This window comes from Camelina sativa, chromosome 17, assembly GCF_000633955.1.
Source record: "Camelina sativa cultivar DH55 chromosome 17, Cs, whole genome shotgun sequence".
NCBI classification, from domain to species: domain Eukaryota; kingdom Viridiplantae; phylum Streptophyta; class Magnoliopsida; order Brassicales; family Brassicaceae; genus Camelina; species Camelina sativa.
In genome coordinates, this window is record NC_025701.1 from 30,947,540 (window position 1) to 30,961,299 (window position 13,760).

The 13,760-nt window shown below is 35.1% G+C and overlaps 3 protein-coding genes across 5 annotated transcripts in view; 1 reads left to right on the top strand and 2 right to left on the bottom strand.

Moving 5' to 3' along the window:
- On the top strand, positions 681 to 3,647 carry LOC104758459 (myrosinase 4-like). The gene is made up of 13 exons (XM_010481329.1): positions 681 to 943; positions 1,033 to 1,093; positions 1,241 to 1,299; positions 1,386 to 1,461; positions 1,590 to 1,667; positions 1,759 to 1,846; positions 1,943 to 2,186; positions 2,281 to 2,399; positions 2,496 to 2,713; positions 2,803 to 2,834; positions 2,915 to 3,011; positions 3,143 to 3,251; positions 3,348 to 3,647. The coding sequence occupies exons 1-13, from the start codon at positions 692 to 694 to the stop codon at positions 3,535 to 3,537; spliced, it is 1,623 nt and encodes a 540-aa protein (XP_010479631.1). The 5' UTR covers positions 681 to 691; the 3' UTR covers positions 3,538 to 3,647.
- On the bottom strand, positions 6,843 to 9,993 carry LOC104758460 (ABC transporter G family member 12-like). Its single transcript, XM_010481330.2, has 8 exons — positions 9,765 to 9,993; positions 9,386 to 9,465; positions 8,821 to 9,285; positions 8,604 to 8,726; positions 8,395 to 8,526; positions 7,746 to 8,306; positions 7,547 to 7,654; positions 6,843 to 7,373 (listed from the first exon to the last, which is right to left on the bottom strand). Exons 1-8 carry the CDS (start codon positions 9,991 to 9,993, stop codon positions 7,011 to 7,013), a joined length of 2,061 nt encoding a protein of 686 aa, XP_010479632.1. The 3' UTR covers positions 6,843 to 7,010.
- Positions 11,811 to 13,760, bottom strand: part of LOC104758461 (RNA-binding protein 8A-B-like) — a 5,925-nt gene continuing 3,975 nt past the window's right edge. Inside the window, exons 2-5 of one of the 3 annotated variants that reach the window (XM_019239158.1) lie at positions 13,478 to 13,757; positions 13,026 to 13,162; positions 12,376 to 12,530; positions 11,811 to 12,119 (exon numbers count right to left, since the gene is read on the bottom strand). In XM_019239158.1, coding sequence (XP_019094703.1) covers positions 12,074 to 12,119; positions 12,376 to 12,530; positions 13,026 to 13,162; positions 13,478 to 13,754 — 615 coding nt within the window. In that variant the 5' untranslated portion in view covers positions 13,755 to 13,757 and the 3' untranslated portion in view covers positions 11,811 to 12,073. Of the gene's footprint in view, positions 12,120 to 12,375; positions 12,531 to 13,025; positions 13,163 to 13,477 lie in introns of all 3 variants that reach the window. The other 2 variants (XM_010481331.2, XM_019239157.1) reach the window with 2 other exon arrangements.

A 13,760-nucleotide genomic window follows, 5' to 3' on the forward strand; every position in this document is an offset into this window, starting at 1 on the left:
CGATGAAAATGAAAATGCACTAACTAAAACGAGAAATGAGGTTCCAGTTAAAACCTTTAAATATTATGTGGTATCAATTTTGGCATGAATCAGAGAACGTGCACTTACCAACAGATTCGGGGCAGAATCTTTCTTATAAGGGTGGACTTAATTAATTGATGCCCATAGCATCAAGATTCGGGGTAGAATCTTTCTAAAAACATTAATTAAGATTTATCTTTAACGTTGGTGTTTGTCCTTATAAGTTTCTCTATAAATAGAGACTTTTCTTTGGAATTTGAAATCCAAAAACAAATCAATAAATGAATAATAAGGGATTTTAAAAAGTATTTGTAAATGACAGAACCAATAACACATGATCTTGATAAGTATTTTAAAATCAATGATTGAATAACACATGATTTTTGTTTGGATTTCCAAATCCATCAAAATCATATATCCAATAACCCCCTTTAATTAATCGTATCTTCTTTTGATAAATCGATGGAGCAAAAAGGAGAGATAATCTCAAAATCCGGTCATTCTATCAGAATTTAATGGCTTTGTGAAAGTTTAGCCAATGGGTATTCTTAGAATTTAACGTTAGCTTTGTGTTATGGAAAATTTAGCTACGTCAAAAACCTTTCTATATAAGCCCCTCCAAGCTCATCATTTTAAATCATCGTCTAATTAATCCTAAAAAGCCAAACAAATGCAAAAGACAAAGACTCTAGAACCCGTCGAAGACAAAAAAAAATTTACAAAATCCTCAAACATGGTAATTCAAAAAACACAGTACACTATAGCCATCTTTGTCTTTCTCTTTGCCGTATCGAGCTGCGAAAAATATTGCACTACAGAATGCCAGGCCAAAGAACCATTCCACTGCAACAATACTCTTACGTTCAACCGAACTTCATTTGCCAAAAATTTCACATTTGGTGTTGCTACTTCTGCATATCAGGTTTACAGATATTTTGGCTTTGGGGATCGATCGATTTCTTAGCTATATTGCATATTTCATAACCAACATGATTTAATTTCTTTTACCAGGTTGAAGGTTCTGCACATAGAGCACTTAATGGATGGGACTATTTCACTCATAGATACCCAGGTCATAAACATCATTTACCGTATTATTTATTTAATATGAATTATTTATTAATATGAACTTCAATGTATGAGAAAACGTTTAACTAAATTTAAAAAAAAAAAAAAAAAAGCTATAGAAGCTCATATTTATTTTGTTATCTATATACAGAAAAAGTTCCAGATCACAGTACAGGAGATCATGCCTGTAATTCGTATGAGCTTTACAAGGTGAGAGGCTATCAATGATGAATGTACACTTGTTCATTAATTTTAGTTTTAATTTAATTTTAGAATTTTCTTATAACCTTGAATAGGATGATGTCAAATTATTGAAAAGAATGAATGTTCAAGCATACCGATTCTCAATAGCATGGTCAAGGGTCTTACCAAGTAAAAAACACGTCTCCCCTAGCTAGCTTTTTCTTCATGTTTTCGTTTAAATAACAAAAAAAAAAATATAGAAAAAAAAAATTACATTTTTAAAATGACTGAATTGTTTGTTTATATGCTAATCTTAGAGGGGAGACTTATTGGGGGAGTGGACGAGAATGGGATAACATACTACAACAATCTCATTAACGAGTTGAAAGCAAATGGTATAAAATCGAAATGCAATTACTTAGTCATACATTTTTAATCATTGTATTATATTTTGTGACTTAAATAATTTAACTTACGTGAATACAGGCATAGAACCATTTGTGACTATATTTCATTGGGATACTCCCCAGACTCTAGAAGACGAATATGGAGGCTTCTTAAGCCCACGTATAGTGTAAGTGCATTAGCGGTTTTATAACTAAACTTGTTTTCTTTGATTTTTTTTTTTTATCTATATATCTAATATTTAATATGTATGATACATGAATAGGGAGGACTTCAAGAACTACGCTGAGCTTCTATTTCAAAGATTCGGAGACCGAGTCAAATTCTGGATCACTTTAAATCAACCCTACTCCTACGCAGTCAAAGGATATGGGGATGGATCATATCCTCCAGGACGGTGCACTGACTGTGAAGCTGGAGGAGATTCTGGAACCGAACCTTATATAGTTGCACATCACCAAATTCTAGCTCATGCAGAAGCTGCATCTTTATACCGAAAAAGATATCAGGTATATATATATATATATATATTAATCATTTCTTTTGGCGTTAATATTAATTTGATTTGTAGTTTGTAATCAAAAAATATATATATTTATGCAGAAATCTCAAGGTGGTAAGATAGGAACAACCTTGATCGGGAGATGGCACGTCCCACTAAACGAAACTAGCAATCTTGACAAGGATGCTGCAAAACGAGCATTTGATTTTGCAGTTGGATGGTATGCATGTTAAGAGAGAGAGATCAAAGGTTTTAATTAGTTATAAAGCTTTTAGAATAAATACTAATTTATGAATATTTTCTTATATATATGAAGGTTCATGGATCCATTGGTGTATGGAAAATATCCAAAAACAATGAGAGAGATGGTAGGAGATAGGTTGCCAGAATTCACACATCATGAATCAGCTTTAGTTAAAGGATCACTTGATTTTCTAGGGATGAACTATTACCTTACACGATATACAACTGACGGACCTCCTCCGAATCCGACAAACCTTAATGTTTTAACAGATGCACAAACTAATATTGGAAGTATGTAAAACTTTTCATATTTGTGTGTGTGTATTTTTTTTCTAATCTATCAATCATCTAAATACTCATTTTTCTATAATTGGTTTCAGTGTATCGCGATGGCATTCCTATCGGTGTTCAGGCAAGTATCGACTTTAGTTTAGAATATCATATTTAAATTATAACATTGTTTTTAATTTTTTTTTTTTTGTTCTTCTACAGGCTGATAGCTTCGTCTACTATCCTCCAGGACTCCGTCAGATGATGAACCATATCAAAAATCATTACAAAAATCCACTTACCTATATCACCGAAAATGGTATATATATATAATTTTACATTTCATATACATATGATTAATCAAATGATCAGTATGTATTTATATATATATATATATATATGTGTGTGTGTGTGTGTGTTTATTATAATGTTAGATATTTAAATTTTCAGGTGCTTCTGATCTTGATGCCGGAAACGTAACGCATTCAAAGGCTCTTGCCGATCATGGGCGAATTCAATTGCATTGTAGCCATCTTTCTTGTCTCAAATGCGCCATCGGGTGAATTATAATTTGCATTTAATCTCTGATATATAGTTTTTCAGAGAATTATAAATGTTAATACATCAAAACTATTCTTTTAAATATATATTATAGGGATGGATGCAACATAGCAGGATATTTTGCATGGTCATTGATGGACAACTACGAGTTTGGAAATGGTTACACTCTCCGGTTTGGTATGAATTGGGTCAACTTCACTAATCCTGCTGATCGACAAGAAAAAGATTCTGCAAAGTGGTTCGCTAGGTTCAACGATATTAAGCGGAAGCTACCACATATGTAAATAAATTCCATGTATCTAACCTTGAATGTAAATTTGTAAATTTTGATCTCTAGACAAAGTCTGTAAAGTTCTCTCTAGACAAAGTCTGAGAAACTGCCATTTGAGGTTGTTTTTCAGCATTTATTGATTTTTATTCAATTGTAAATTATTAATAAAATAAAATTATTATTTATTGAACACATGTGTCAATTTATCTTTCAACTTTAGTTTTCTAATTAAAATTATTATTATATTACTATTTTATTATGAGATACTCTCTTGAAAATTCTTGGATGGAGACCTAGATGGAGATGCTTTTATGCACCATTACCCCCTACATTATTGTGTGATACCTTGATATTTCTTTCAAAGTTCCATTCATCATAAATTATACATTGAATATTTGAATTGTAATCCTTTTATTTTCTTTAACAAAAGTTTATATATTTGACTTTTATATTAAAAAATGTATAATAACCTCTACAAAGAAATTAATATTCAGATTAAATAGCTAGCATTACATTTTTAAAAAAAGATGTATAGATTTCTACTGATATGCATTAAAATAAAAAACCGTCTGGTTTCAAATTGATTGTTAAGAATTGGTAACCATATTAAAACTCGGCATGATGACTCTTAATTATATCTGTTTTAATTTTTTAAAATAAGTTACTGTTTTATATAATTAATTAGTCAAAACGACCGGTTTTATTTTTATTTATTTAATATGATAGATTTAAAACCTAAAAAAATGATTTTTAAAAAGATGGTTAATTATTTAAAAATGTTATCTATGATTTATTTAATCCAAATTTTTTTAATTATTGAGTCTAAGATATTTTAGTTCCGGAAAATATTCATTTAAACCATAAACTTTCAAATTTTGGTCATTTGAACCATGAACTTTGTTGTACACTATTTAAAACATCAACTTTCGTTGACTAATTTTTTTTATATATTTTTGTGCACCAAGATTTTATATCATACTAAATCAACCTCCAAAGAGGGAAAGTTACAAAGGGAGAAACCAAAGCTAAAACTCCCTGATCCAAAACAAGATCAATAACCGAATAAAAGCAGATAGATTGATAGAACAAAGTAATCCTAACACATCAACAATAACTGAAATCGTTGAAACCTTGATCCTTGATAACAGTAAAGCAGATAAGTGAGAAGACACCTTGGACAACACCACACACATGAGATGAGATGTTGCACGAGATTGAGTCTACCACATGGGGAGATAAAATAATCCACAATTTGGCTGTAGCGACAAAGGTGACAGGACACCAAGCTGACGAGCTAACGAAACCATCAGAGAAAGAAGTCTCTGGGAAGCACCCCTCAATAACAGATGCTGGCCGCTCAAAACAATAGCAGCAGTTGAAGCGCCACACGAGCAAGTGTGGCGGTTGAGTGCTCTTCTCCACAAACCTGGAAAAAGAAGCAGAAACAAGGTGGAGGATAAAAGTATATCCAGTCCATTCAGGGTAAGATCATCTCCAATGTATATCTCTATTTTTTCCTTTAAAATAGAGTAACTCTATAATAGAGCATGAGTTAGTGTAAAAATATAGAGATGAGAATAGAGTTGTTCTATATATATAGCAATCTGAAGCAAATGTTGCTCTATAATAGAGTTTTGACTCTAAAATAGAGTGGGATTGGAGATGCCCTAATGGATAGAAGTGTATCCAAACCACAAAGATCTTCTAACATTGGTGACTCCTAAGCAGACCGGTGGCTCCCATTGCAGACGTAAACAAACCCCCGAACGGCCAAACAATGAGCAGACAGGCACAGTCAAGACAAGCTCTAAAGGCTCCAACAAAGATCCAAGAAGTATTGGACCAGGTCCACCAAGAAAACAACTTCAGGGGCCTCCGCACAAGACCTAACACGATCGAGACACCATCACAGCGGCGGAAGAGATGGGGGGGACAAAGGACAGACCGAAAGACACCAACAAAAACTGGTACCTTGGAGTGACTAAAGCGGCAGAAGCGGGACCAAAGGAGGAGATATGGGGAGTGGGAACTGGTGAAACAACCGGCCAGGGCATAAAAAGATGGAGGCCAGCGGTGGAAGTGGAGATAAGAGCACTCCCAAAAAATATTGAGGGACAGCTAGATCTAGATCCAGATCTGAGAAGAGACGCCGCCACACCTGAGCAAACGCCGGAAAGGAGACCGGTACACAAATCGGCTCCGGAGATCCCGGTAAGACAAACTCCATACACGAACGGAGAAGACAGACAACGGCGAAAGTAGCGCCAACAAGAAAATCAGATGTACGGTTTAGAAGAGAACAAGAGACGACAAAAACTTGGATTTATCGGGAGAGACACTAGGCAACAAAACGATGGCAGGGTCCGACACCGGTGAGCAGAAGCTCTTTCATTGGCTGGAGAATGGCGGCTAGGGCGAACTAAGTTGAGGAGAGAGAAGAGAGCGTTTTACTGAAAAGCTTTTTTTGAATTAGTTATTCTAAAAGATTTTAAAAGTAACTTATTTTTATCTACCTTTCTATATTTTTTTCTAGAAATTTCTTAGTGATGAAGTTAAACAAAATGGAATGATTGATCTTGAATTGACTAGCTCTTTTAAACAATAAATTTTGTTAACAAAGCCAAAAAAGACATGATGTTAAATTCGATAACCGAGCAACTAACAGAGTTACTATGCCGTTAACCACTCTTCGTTATTACCAAAACGACGTTGTTTTAGTGAAAGTTTTAATTCGAAAAAATATCATTTAAACTATGAACTTTTAAATGTAGGTCATTTAAACGATGAACTTTAAACTTTAGGTCATTTAAACCATGAACTTTTTTGAAGGTCATTTAAATCATTTCATTGACTAGGAATTTCAGTCAATTAAAGTTGATGTTTTAAATGACCTACAACAAAGTTTATGGTTTAAATTATCTACATGTGAAAGTTCATGATTTAAATGACCTAAATATAAAATTTCATGTTTTAAATGACATTTTTCTTAAATTAAAACTTTCATCAAAACGATATCATTTGGTACTAACGGAAAGTGGTTAATGGCATTATAACGTCTGTTAACCGCTTAGTTATCGGATTTAACGTTATGTTTTTTTTTTATCAACAAAACTTAATGTTTAGAGGTAATCAAGAAAAATTGATGTTTTAAATGACATACAACAAAGTACATAGTTAAATAGCCAAACTTGAAAGCTCATGGTTTAAATGCCATTTTTCATTTTAATTCTCATATAAATTATGTGGGCATCTATATAACAAGTTTATAATAGGTAACGGGTTTAGGCATTCCATATATATTATTTTATACATACAAAATAAAAAACCATAGGAGGAATTTTATTATATATGTATACGATGAGAAACTACTGTATATTGAAGGAATGTTCAATAACAATGCTGAATCATAGAATCATCAGATGCTGGATTGTATGTGCAAAACAAATTAGGAAACAAAGTGTATACACATATATATTGATATAGCCTTTAATGAATCGGAGAGGTAAGACCTTCTTGAGAAGAAAGTGAGTGTGGAGGTTGGTGTCTCCTTGATATTGAAGATAGAGATGGAACTTTCTTGAAAGAAGGTCTCCTTTTGAGACTCTTCATCGTTCTCTTTGCTTGAATCGCTTTCAGTGCCGGCTCTGCTGTCTCCTTGAGCTTCAAGACTATGAAGAAGAGAATGCGGTAACATACAAGGATCAACACGATCGCTGCTAAGTCCCACCACTTAGAATGTGTGACTTGCACTCCGAATATCTTGTTTATCACTTGCTCTCCTGTCATCTTGGGTTCCCCCGCAAACATTGGGTCAAACTCTAGACCAAGAAAATCGTTCTTGTATGCTCCCTTCAGTTTTTAAAACAAGAAACCAAAAACATGTTAGATACCAAAGACTCACCAACTTCTTATCAAAACAAATTGACAGTGAAACTTCAATGAGAGATTCACAATATTTGCAAGGTAAACGCTTCAATAATAGCATTGAATGGTTCTTGTATAAATAAAAGCAAATAGAGTACCTGAATTGCCCAAGAACCATAGCTCATGTAGGAAATCGGATAACGCCAGAAAACCTTTGGAAGATCAGGAAGTAGACGGAAGAATCCAGAAGTCATCATGATGATTCCCTATTAAAGAAACCATGATCAAGAACACTGTTTCAGATACAGAGGATTACAAAACAGAGGATTCTTGAAATAGAGAGGGTAGGTTTCTTACAATGATACCAGCTCCAGTGATTAGACCCATCAAGAAGTTTGGAACAAGAGAAGCTACAACCATCATGAGACTCTCAATGACCGAGACAGAGAAGAATATGTTAAGACAAAAGAAAGCCCAATGCGAGACTCCAGGACGAAATTTCACCATGTTGTAAGTAATACTCCCTGTGATGAGCGAAATCGCTACCAAGAACGGGAAGGAAGAGACGTAATTCGATATGATGTAAACCGAAACGCCGTAGTAACCACTCAACCTCTCTTTATAGAACACTTTCATTTCTTCAATGAAAGAAGGAAACCCTCCAATGGACATGAACGTCATAAAACCTGTAATGAATCCACCACAAGAAACACGAGCCAAGATCGATGTGTAGCTGTGTCCTACATCGTAAAAGATGGTTCCGACACAGAATGATACCACAATGTAGATCACAATTCTTGACCAGTAGTATCCAATATCGCGGCACATGTTCACAAATGATCTGTTTGTCAAAGTTCGTAGCTGTTTAAACCAGGTCGCTTCGCTTCCCTTTCTCACTTCCATCGAATGATGTCCTTCCTGTAAAACCCCGAAAACAGAACACAGAAGGTTTCAATATACACTTGTCTTGGATTCTTGAATGAATAGAGAAGAAGGGTTTGCTTACCATGCTAGCTAATTCACGGATCCGAGATTTTGTGGATTTCGCGTAGACTGAACGACGGTAATTCTCAACCAGTCTAGCTTTGATCTCAGACGTTGCTAGATTCATTAAAGGATCTGATGTAGCTGGTGTCTCCTGCAGTAAAGATAAAAGTCTTTATTCGAAAGAGTCGCTACAACCTTGTTCAAAGTTTAAGGATTTAGGTATCTCACTCGAATCCTCTGAGATCCTTTGAGTGTAGCTGTAACGGTATCAAAATCTGAGTTTATACATCTTAGGAAATGATCAGAAGGGTTACGTTTCTTCGGGCAAGGAAACCCCGCTTCAGCAAAGAACTGCAAACAAAACACACACAGAGAGTTATGCGTTTAGCAATCAGACAAGCACAAGTTTCTTGAAAACCAAGAAAGCTAGATCTCAGTTTTTTACCTCAACAGCAAACTTGGATTCACCAAAATAAACAGTCTCACCACTAGAGAGCAAGAAAAGATCATCAAAGAGAGCGAAAACTTCGCTACTAGGCTGATGAATCGACGAAACAATGGTTCTATCCCCATCCCGAGCAATGTTCCTTAGCGTTTGAATCACAAAGAAAGCAGAAGCACTGTCCAAACCACTAGTTGGTTCATCAAGAAACAGAATCTGCGGCCGCGTTAAGATCTCCAACGCAACGCTGACACGTTTCCTCTCGCCACCACTCACTCCTCTAGCGTGCCAGTTACCTATGACTCTGTCTGCACAATCTTGAAGACCAAGCTCAATTATAGTTCCTTCAACAATGCCATTGACTTCTTCTTTGGACAAATCACTTGAAAGCCTTAGATGTGCTGAGTATGTTATTGTCTCTCTAACCGTTAGTGTCCCCATCAAAATGTCCTCTTGTGTTACATAAGCCTATCCATATACAATAATAATTTTCAATAAAAAAAAAAAAAAAAAAAAAANCCTAAAACACACCAAAACTAAAATTTGGACATATCAAATTATTACTTACGACGAGGCCGTAATCTAGTCTTGCCTTCTTCCCATTCAATAGAAGATTACCAGTCATGATCACGTTTCTTGCGAGTCTACCTAATATACATGAGATCATTCGGAACAATTTTATCATAATTCTATTTATGATCTGATAATAAACCAAATTATAGACATCTGAATTATAAGTGTTACTTTATAAAAAAAAATACACCATATCTAAAAGAATTCATAAATAGATAAGTAAAACATTTCCATTTCACAAAACGAAACAAAAAGATCAATAGTAAAACAGAAATTTGATAATAGTAGGTAAAATTGGTAACAATATTTTACTACATATTATGATATCTTAAAGATGTCTCACTCAGTATTATTACCAAAAAGAGAAAACGAACCTGCGAGAGAATCAAGAAGCGTGGACTTGCCGGATCCGGAAGGACCCATAATGGCCATGATCCGACCGGGTTCAGCGTGACCGTTTAATCCATCGAGCAACCTTCGAGTCGGACCACCAGTAAAGTTTGGTATAACCACCGTCAAATCTTCCCACGCCAAGTACGCACCACGACCAATCTCAGCCGGATGCGGTGGACGCTGGCCATTGCTCGTACTCTCTACTTCCATATTTTTGTGTTGGAGATCAAAACGTACTTAGGAGAGAGAGAGGGAGAGAGAGTTATTTAATTTGTTCTTGTTCTTCTTCTTCTAAGGGTTTTTGTTTTTATTGGTTGGAGAGTGAATTATAAAAAGATAGTGATTAATCTTTGTAGGCCTAAGATTTTTTTCTTAGGTGAGAGCAACAATCAACAAACAACTAATTATATTTAATGGGTGGCTTTAATATGATGATAACCATATATAGATACACGTCTATGATATAGTTTTCTTTTTTTTTCCATTAAATGTGTGAATGAGAGTTGTGATGAAGGGAGGTGTAAGTAGTATTTATACAATCGTCCATGTGTAGTAAAGTAACCACCCACCACTTGTTGACATATACGTACGAATTGTCTATATATGTATGTATAAAATACTTTATATATGTCGGTTCTTGCTAATTAATTAAACAAGAAATTTCGCCACACGGATAGCAAATGATATTTTGTAAAATGAAATCAACCCGTATGATTGGTCATCTTGATTCAATGGATTGATAATGATAGTTTGATAAAATTATCATTTGTTCACACCTGAAATTGTATAACCCCTTTAGTTTTTGTAGTCTTTAGAAGCTAGCTAGAAAAGTGATATATTGCTCACTAGAGAAGGATTGCTATAGGTAAAACTAAAATTAGAAAAAAAAAATCATACTATTTGGTTGAAATGTTAAATCAAGAGAACAGATAAATGATGATATTGATATAAAGAGGTAGAGAAGCTCACAACGAGTCTTCACAGGTGTTAAATGAAAAGGGAAAGGAATTGAATGCTTGGTAGTTGCCACCGATACAGTTATTTGTATTATGCTTCATTATTTCTTTTTGGTCTATCCATTTATTATCTTCATGATGTTATGGGTTATATGTCTTTCCTTTTTTATTATGATGTTATGAACAAACCAAGAAGTCAATAAAAAAGTAGATATTAGCTTGGTGCAGCTTTGTCTAACTACATTTTTAAGCATTGACTAGAGTCTAATAGTAGTATTTAACACAAACCTAAGTTATAGATTTATGACTTACTAATTATATCTACTTTTTTTTTATTGACTTCTTGGTTTGTTCAGATGAAAAATATAAAACTGACACTAAACAAAGTAGCTACGTTTCACATAGTTTTGGTACGAAAAGGGGGACAAAAAAAAAGATTACCAAAAAAGAGAGAGAAACGCAGATTTTAAAATCAAGAGAATCTAAGGTATGTTCTTATTAAACGCTAAGCCTAAGGTACAATCCAATTTTTTACAGCATAAAAAAAAAAAACAGAACAGTTCTAACGGTACCTCAAATACATTTTTCTTTTCTTGGTAAATTCAGCAGTAAGTTATGGTTTTAGGCTTTTAGCCATTAAAATTAAGTATATACATTCACACAAATATAATGTGGGACTGGGACTGGCTCAATGCACGAAGTATAGATGATTGCAACGTACAAAAGAAATCATGCATCATGTGAGTAGCAAGAAAGTACAACAGCTCTCTTTATCTCCACTCATCAACCTTTGATGATTTCTGTTAACTGAACATGTATATTACAAGCTAGTTAGGGCTAACAAAACACTATGTCAATGCCATTGATAGGGAAAATTCCGTAAATGCCAAGCCAGGCATGGGGAATAGTTTAGTTAACTAAGAAGATGCAAAACAAGTTAATTAAGTTCAACTAAATTTCATATTTTATAGACCAGCAAAATACGAAATTTTTAAGATAGAAGAATCATTTGGTCGACCATTTTCAGATGTACATGCAAGTTCTTCCACCTAAATATGAATCAACAGAGACTGAAAATTAAAACATCTTCCTCATCCAATGTATTTTTTTTTTTTTACCAACACAAAGCATTAAAACAGATCTCATGGTGTTTAAACGCAACAATCCCATACAAAGGCATAAGATTAAACAACGCAAAAGCAGCCAAAACCTACATAACTGCAAAAAAAAATTTGTCCAACACGCACGCCTTGTAACCGTACCTTACAGATAGAGAGAGGATCCCAAATACTGAGAGATGTAGAAACAACTCTCCATACCAAATCATAATACAATTAGTAACGTCTTCTCGGGCTTCGTGAACGCTGGGACCTCCCAGACCTGCAAAGACCCAGAAAGAACCCAATGATCAATAGATGATTAATGTCTAAAGGTGAAACTACTTGATAAGTCACATGTGATTGATTCACTGGGAGATATAAGTGCTAGGACAATATAGTACTTCTTTGTCTATAGTTAAGAGATTTGAGATACATAATCTTTGTGACTACACTACACTTCAACTAACCGCAAGAGCAGACAAATCGTGGTACTTGGTTAATGAGAGGGGAAACAGAAGAGTAATTAGGTTACCAACCTCTGGTTTTTTCTCCAGTGAGATCCACCATGAGTGGGGCCACTGCTGAATGCCCAGTCAACACTGACATTCTGTGTTAGAAGCTCAGCGCCATTCATTGCTGATATCGCCTTCTGTGCATCTTCTTTCTTCTCATATTCTATCAAAGCATAGCCCTGATCAAAAAGACAAGGGATAGTATACAAATTAAATACAACTTGCATAAGAACTCACGCAAACTGATAAAAAAAAAAAAAAAAAACTTGATCCGTAAGCTCCCATTCTAGAACACAGCTTATCATACTCCGCCATTCATTTCTGATACTTAACAATATATGGATTAACACATAAAGTATTTGTAAGATTATAATCTGGGATAAAACAGCATCGCAGCTTACAGACTACATCTGTTGTATCTATCATAACAGCAATATTACATGGCAAAGTTCTGCATCTCAATTTTAGGCTCTCCATTCCTAATACTTAGCATTATATTAACACATAACAGTACGTTAAATAGGAGAGTCATCATGGAAAAGATAGTATTGCACTTTACAGAATATCACAGCTCTAACGTCCATCAAGAATCAGTATAACATAGCAAAAAACTTAGCTTAAAACAGCTGTTAAACCCATAAAGACCCACTAAGAACAAAGAAAAAACTCCATACCTTGACAAAACCAGTACGACGGTCGAGATTGAGATGTAGATTCTTTATCTCCCCAAAATCACCAAAAGCAGTGGATAGATCATCGTCCTGTGCCTCCTCATGAACTCCAGCGACCAAAATAATCCATCCTTCAATGGCTACACATAAACACAAATTAACAAGTCACCAAAATAGTTCCAAACCTTTATCACCCGTTCAGCCCTCACAAACTACAGTTCAGTGTACTTAAATTCTCTACAGTATAAGTCTTTAGTCCGTAGATAGAAAGTTCTAGACAAATCTAATGAAAAAACACATCTAGGTCAAATTGAATCCAAGCCACAGGGGTATTTGAGAAACCCTAGAAACAAATTACTAACACGAATCAATCAACGACGCGAAGAATCAGTAAACCCAACACTATAAACACCTAAATAGAAGCAGCGCGAGAAGAAGGGATTGAGAGACATTACATCGCTGTGGACCATGACCGCCGTCAGAGCCGAGTGATTCGAAATCGCGTGAGGAAAGACGGCGCTGACGATCGGAATCTCTCTCGTCGCGAAACCCACGGCCTTTAGTCTTCTTCTGCGCCGCTGATTCGCCGTTTGCTCCGGCGATAGCCGACTTAAGCCTCGGGTGTCCCGCGCGTGGAGAAACATCGGCGGCGTCAACTGCTGTACCTTCTTCATCCATAAGGTCATCCTCCTCAGGCTCGAAATCGATTGCTTCTGATTCTATGTTCGCCATCACTTC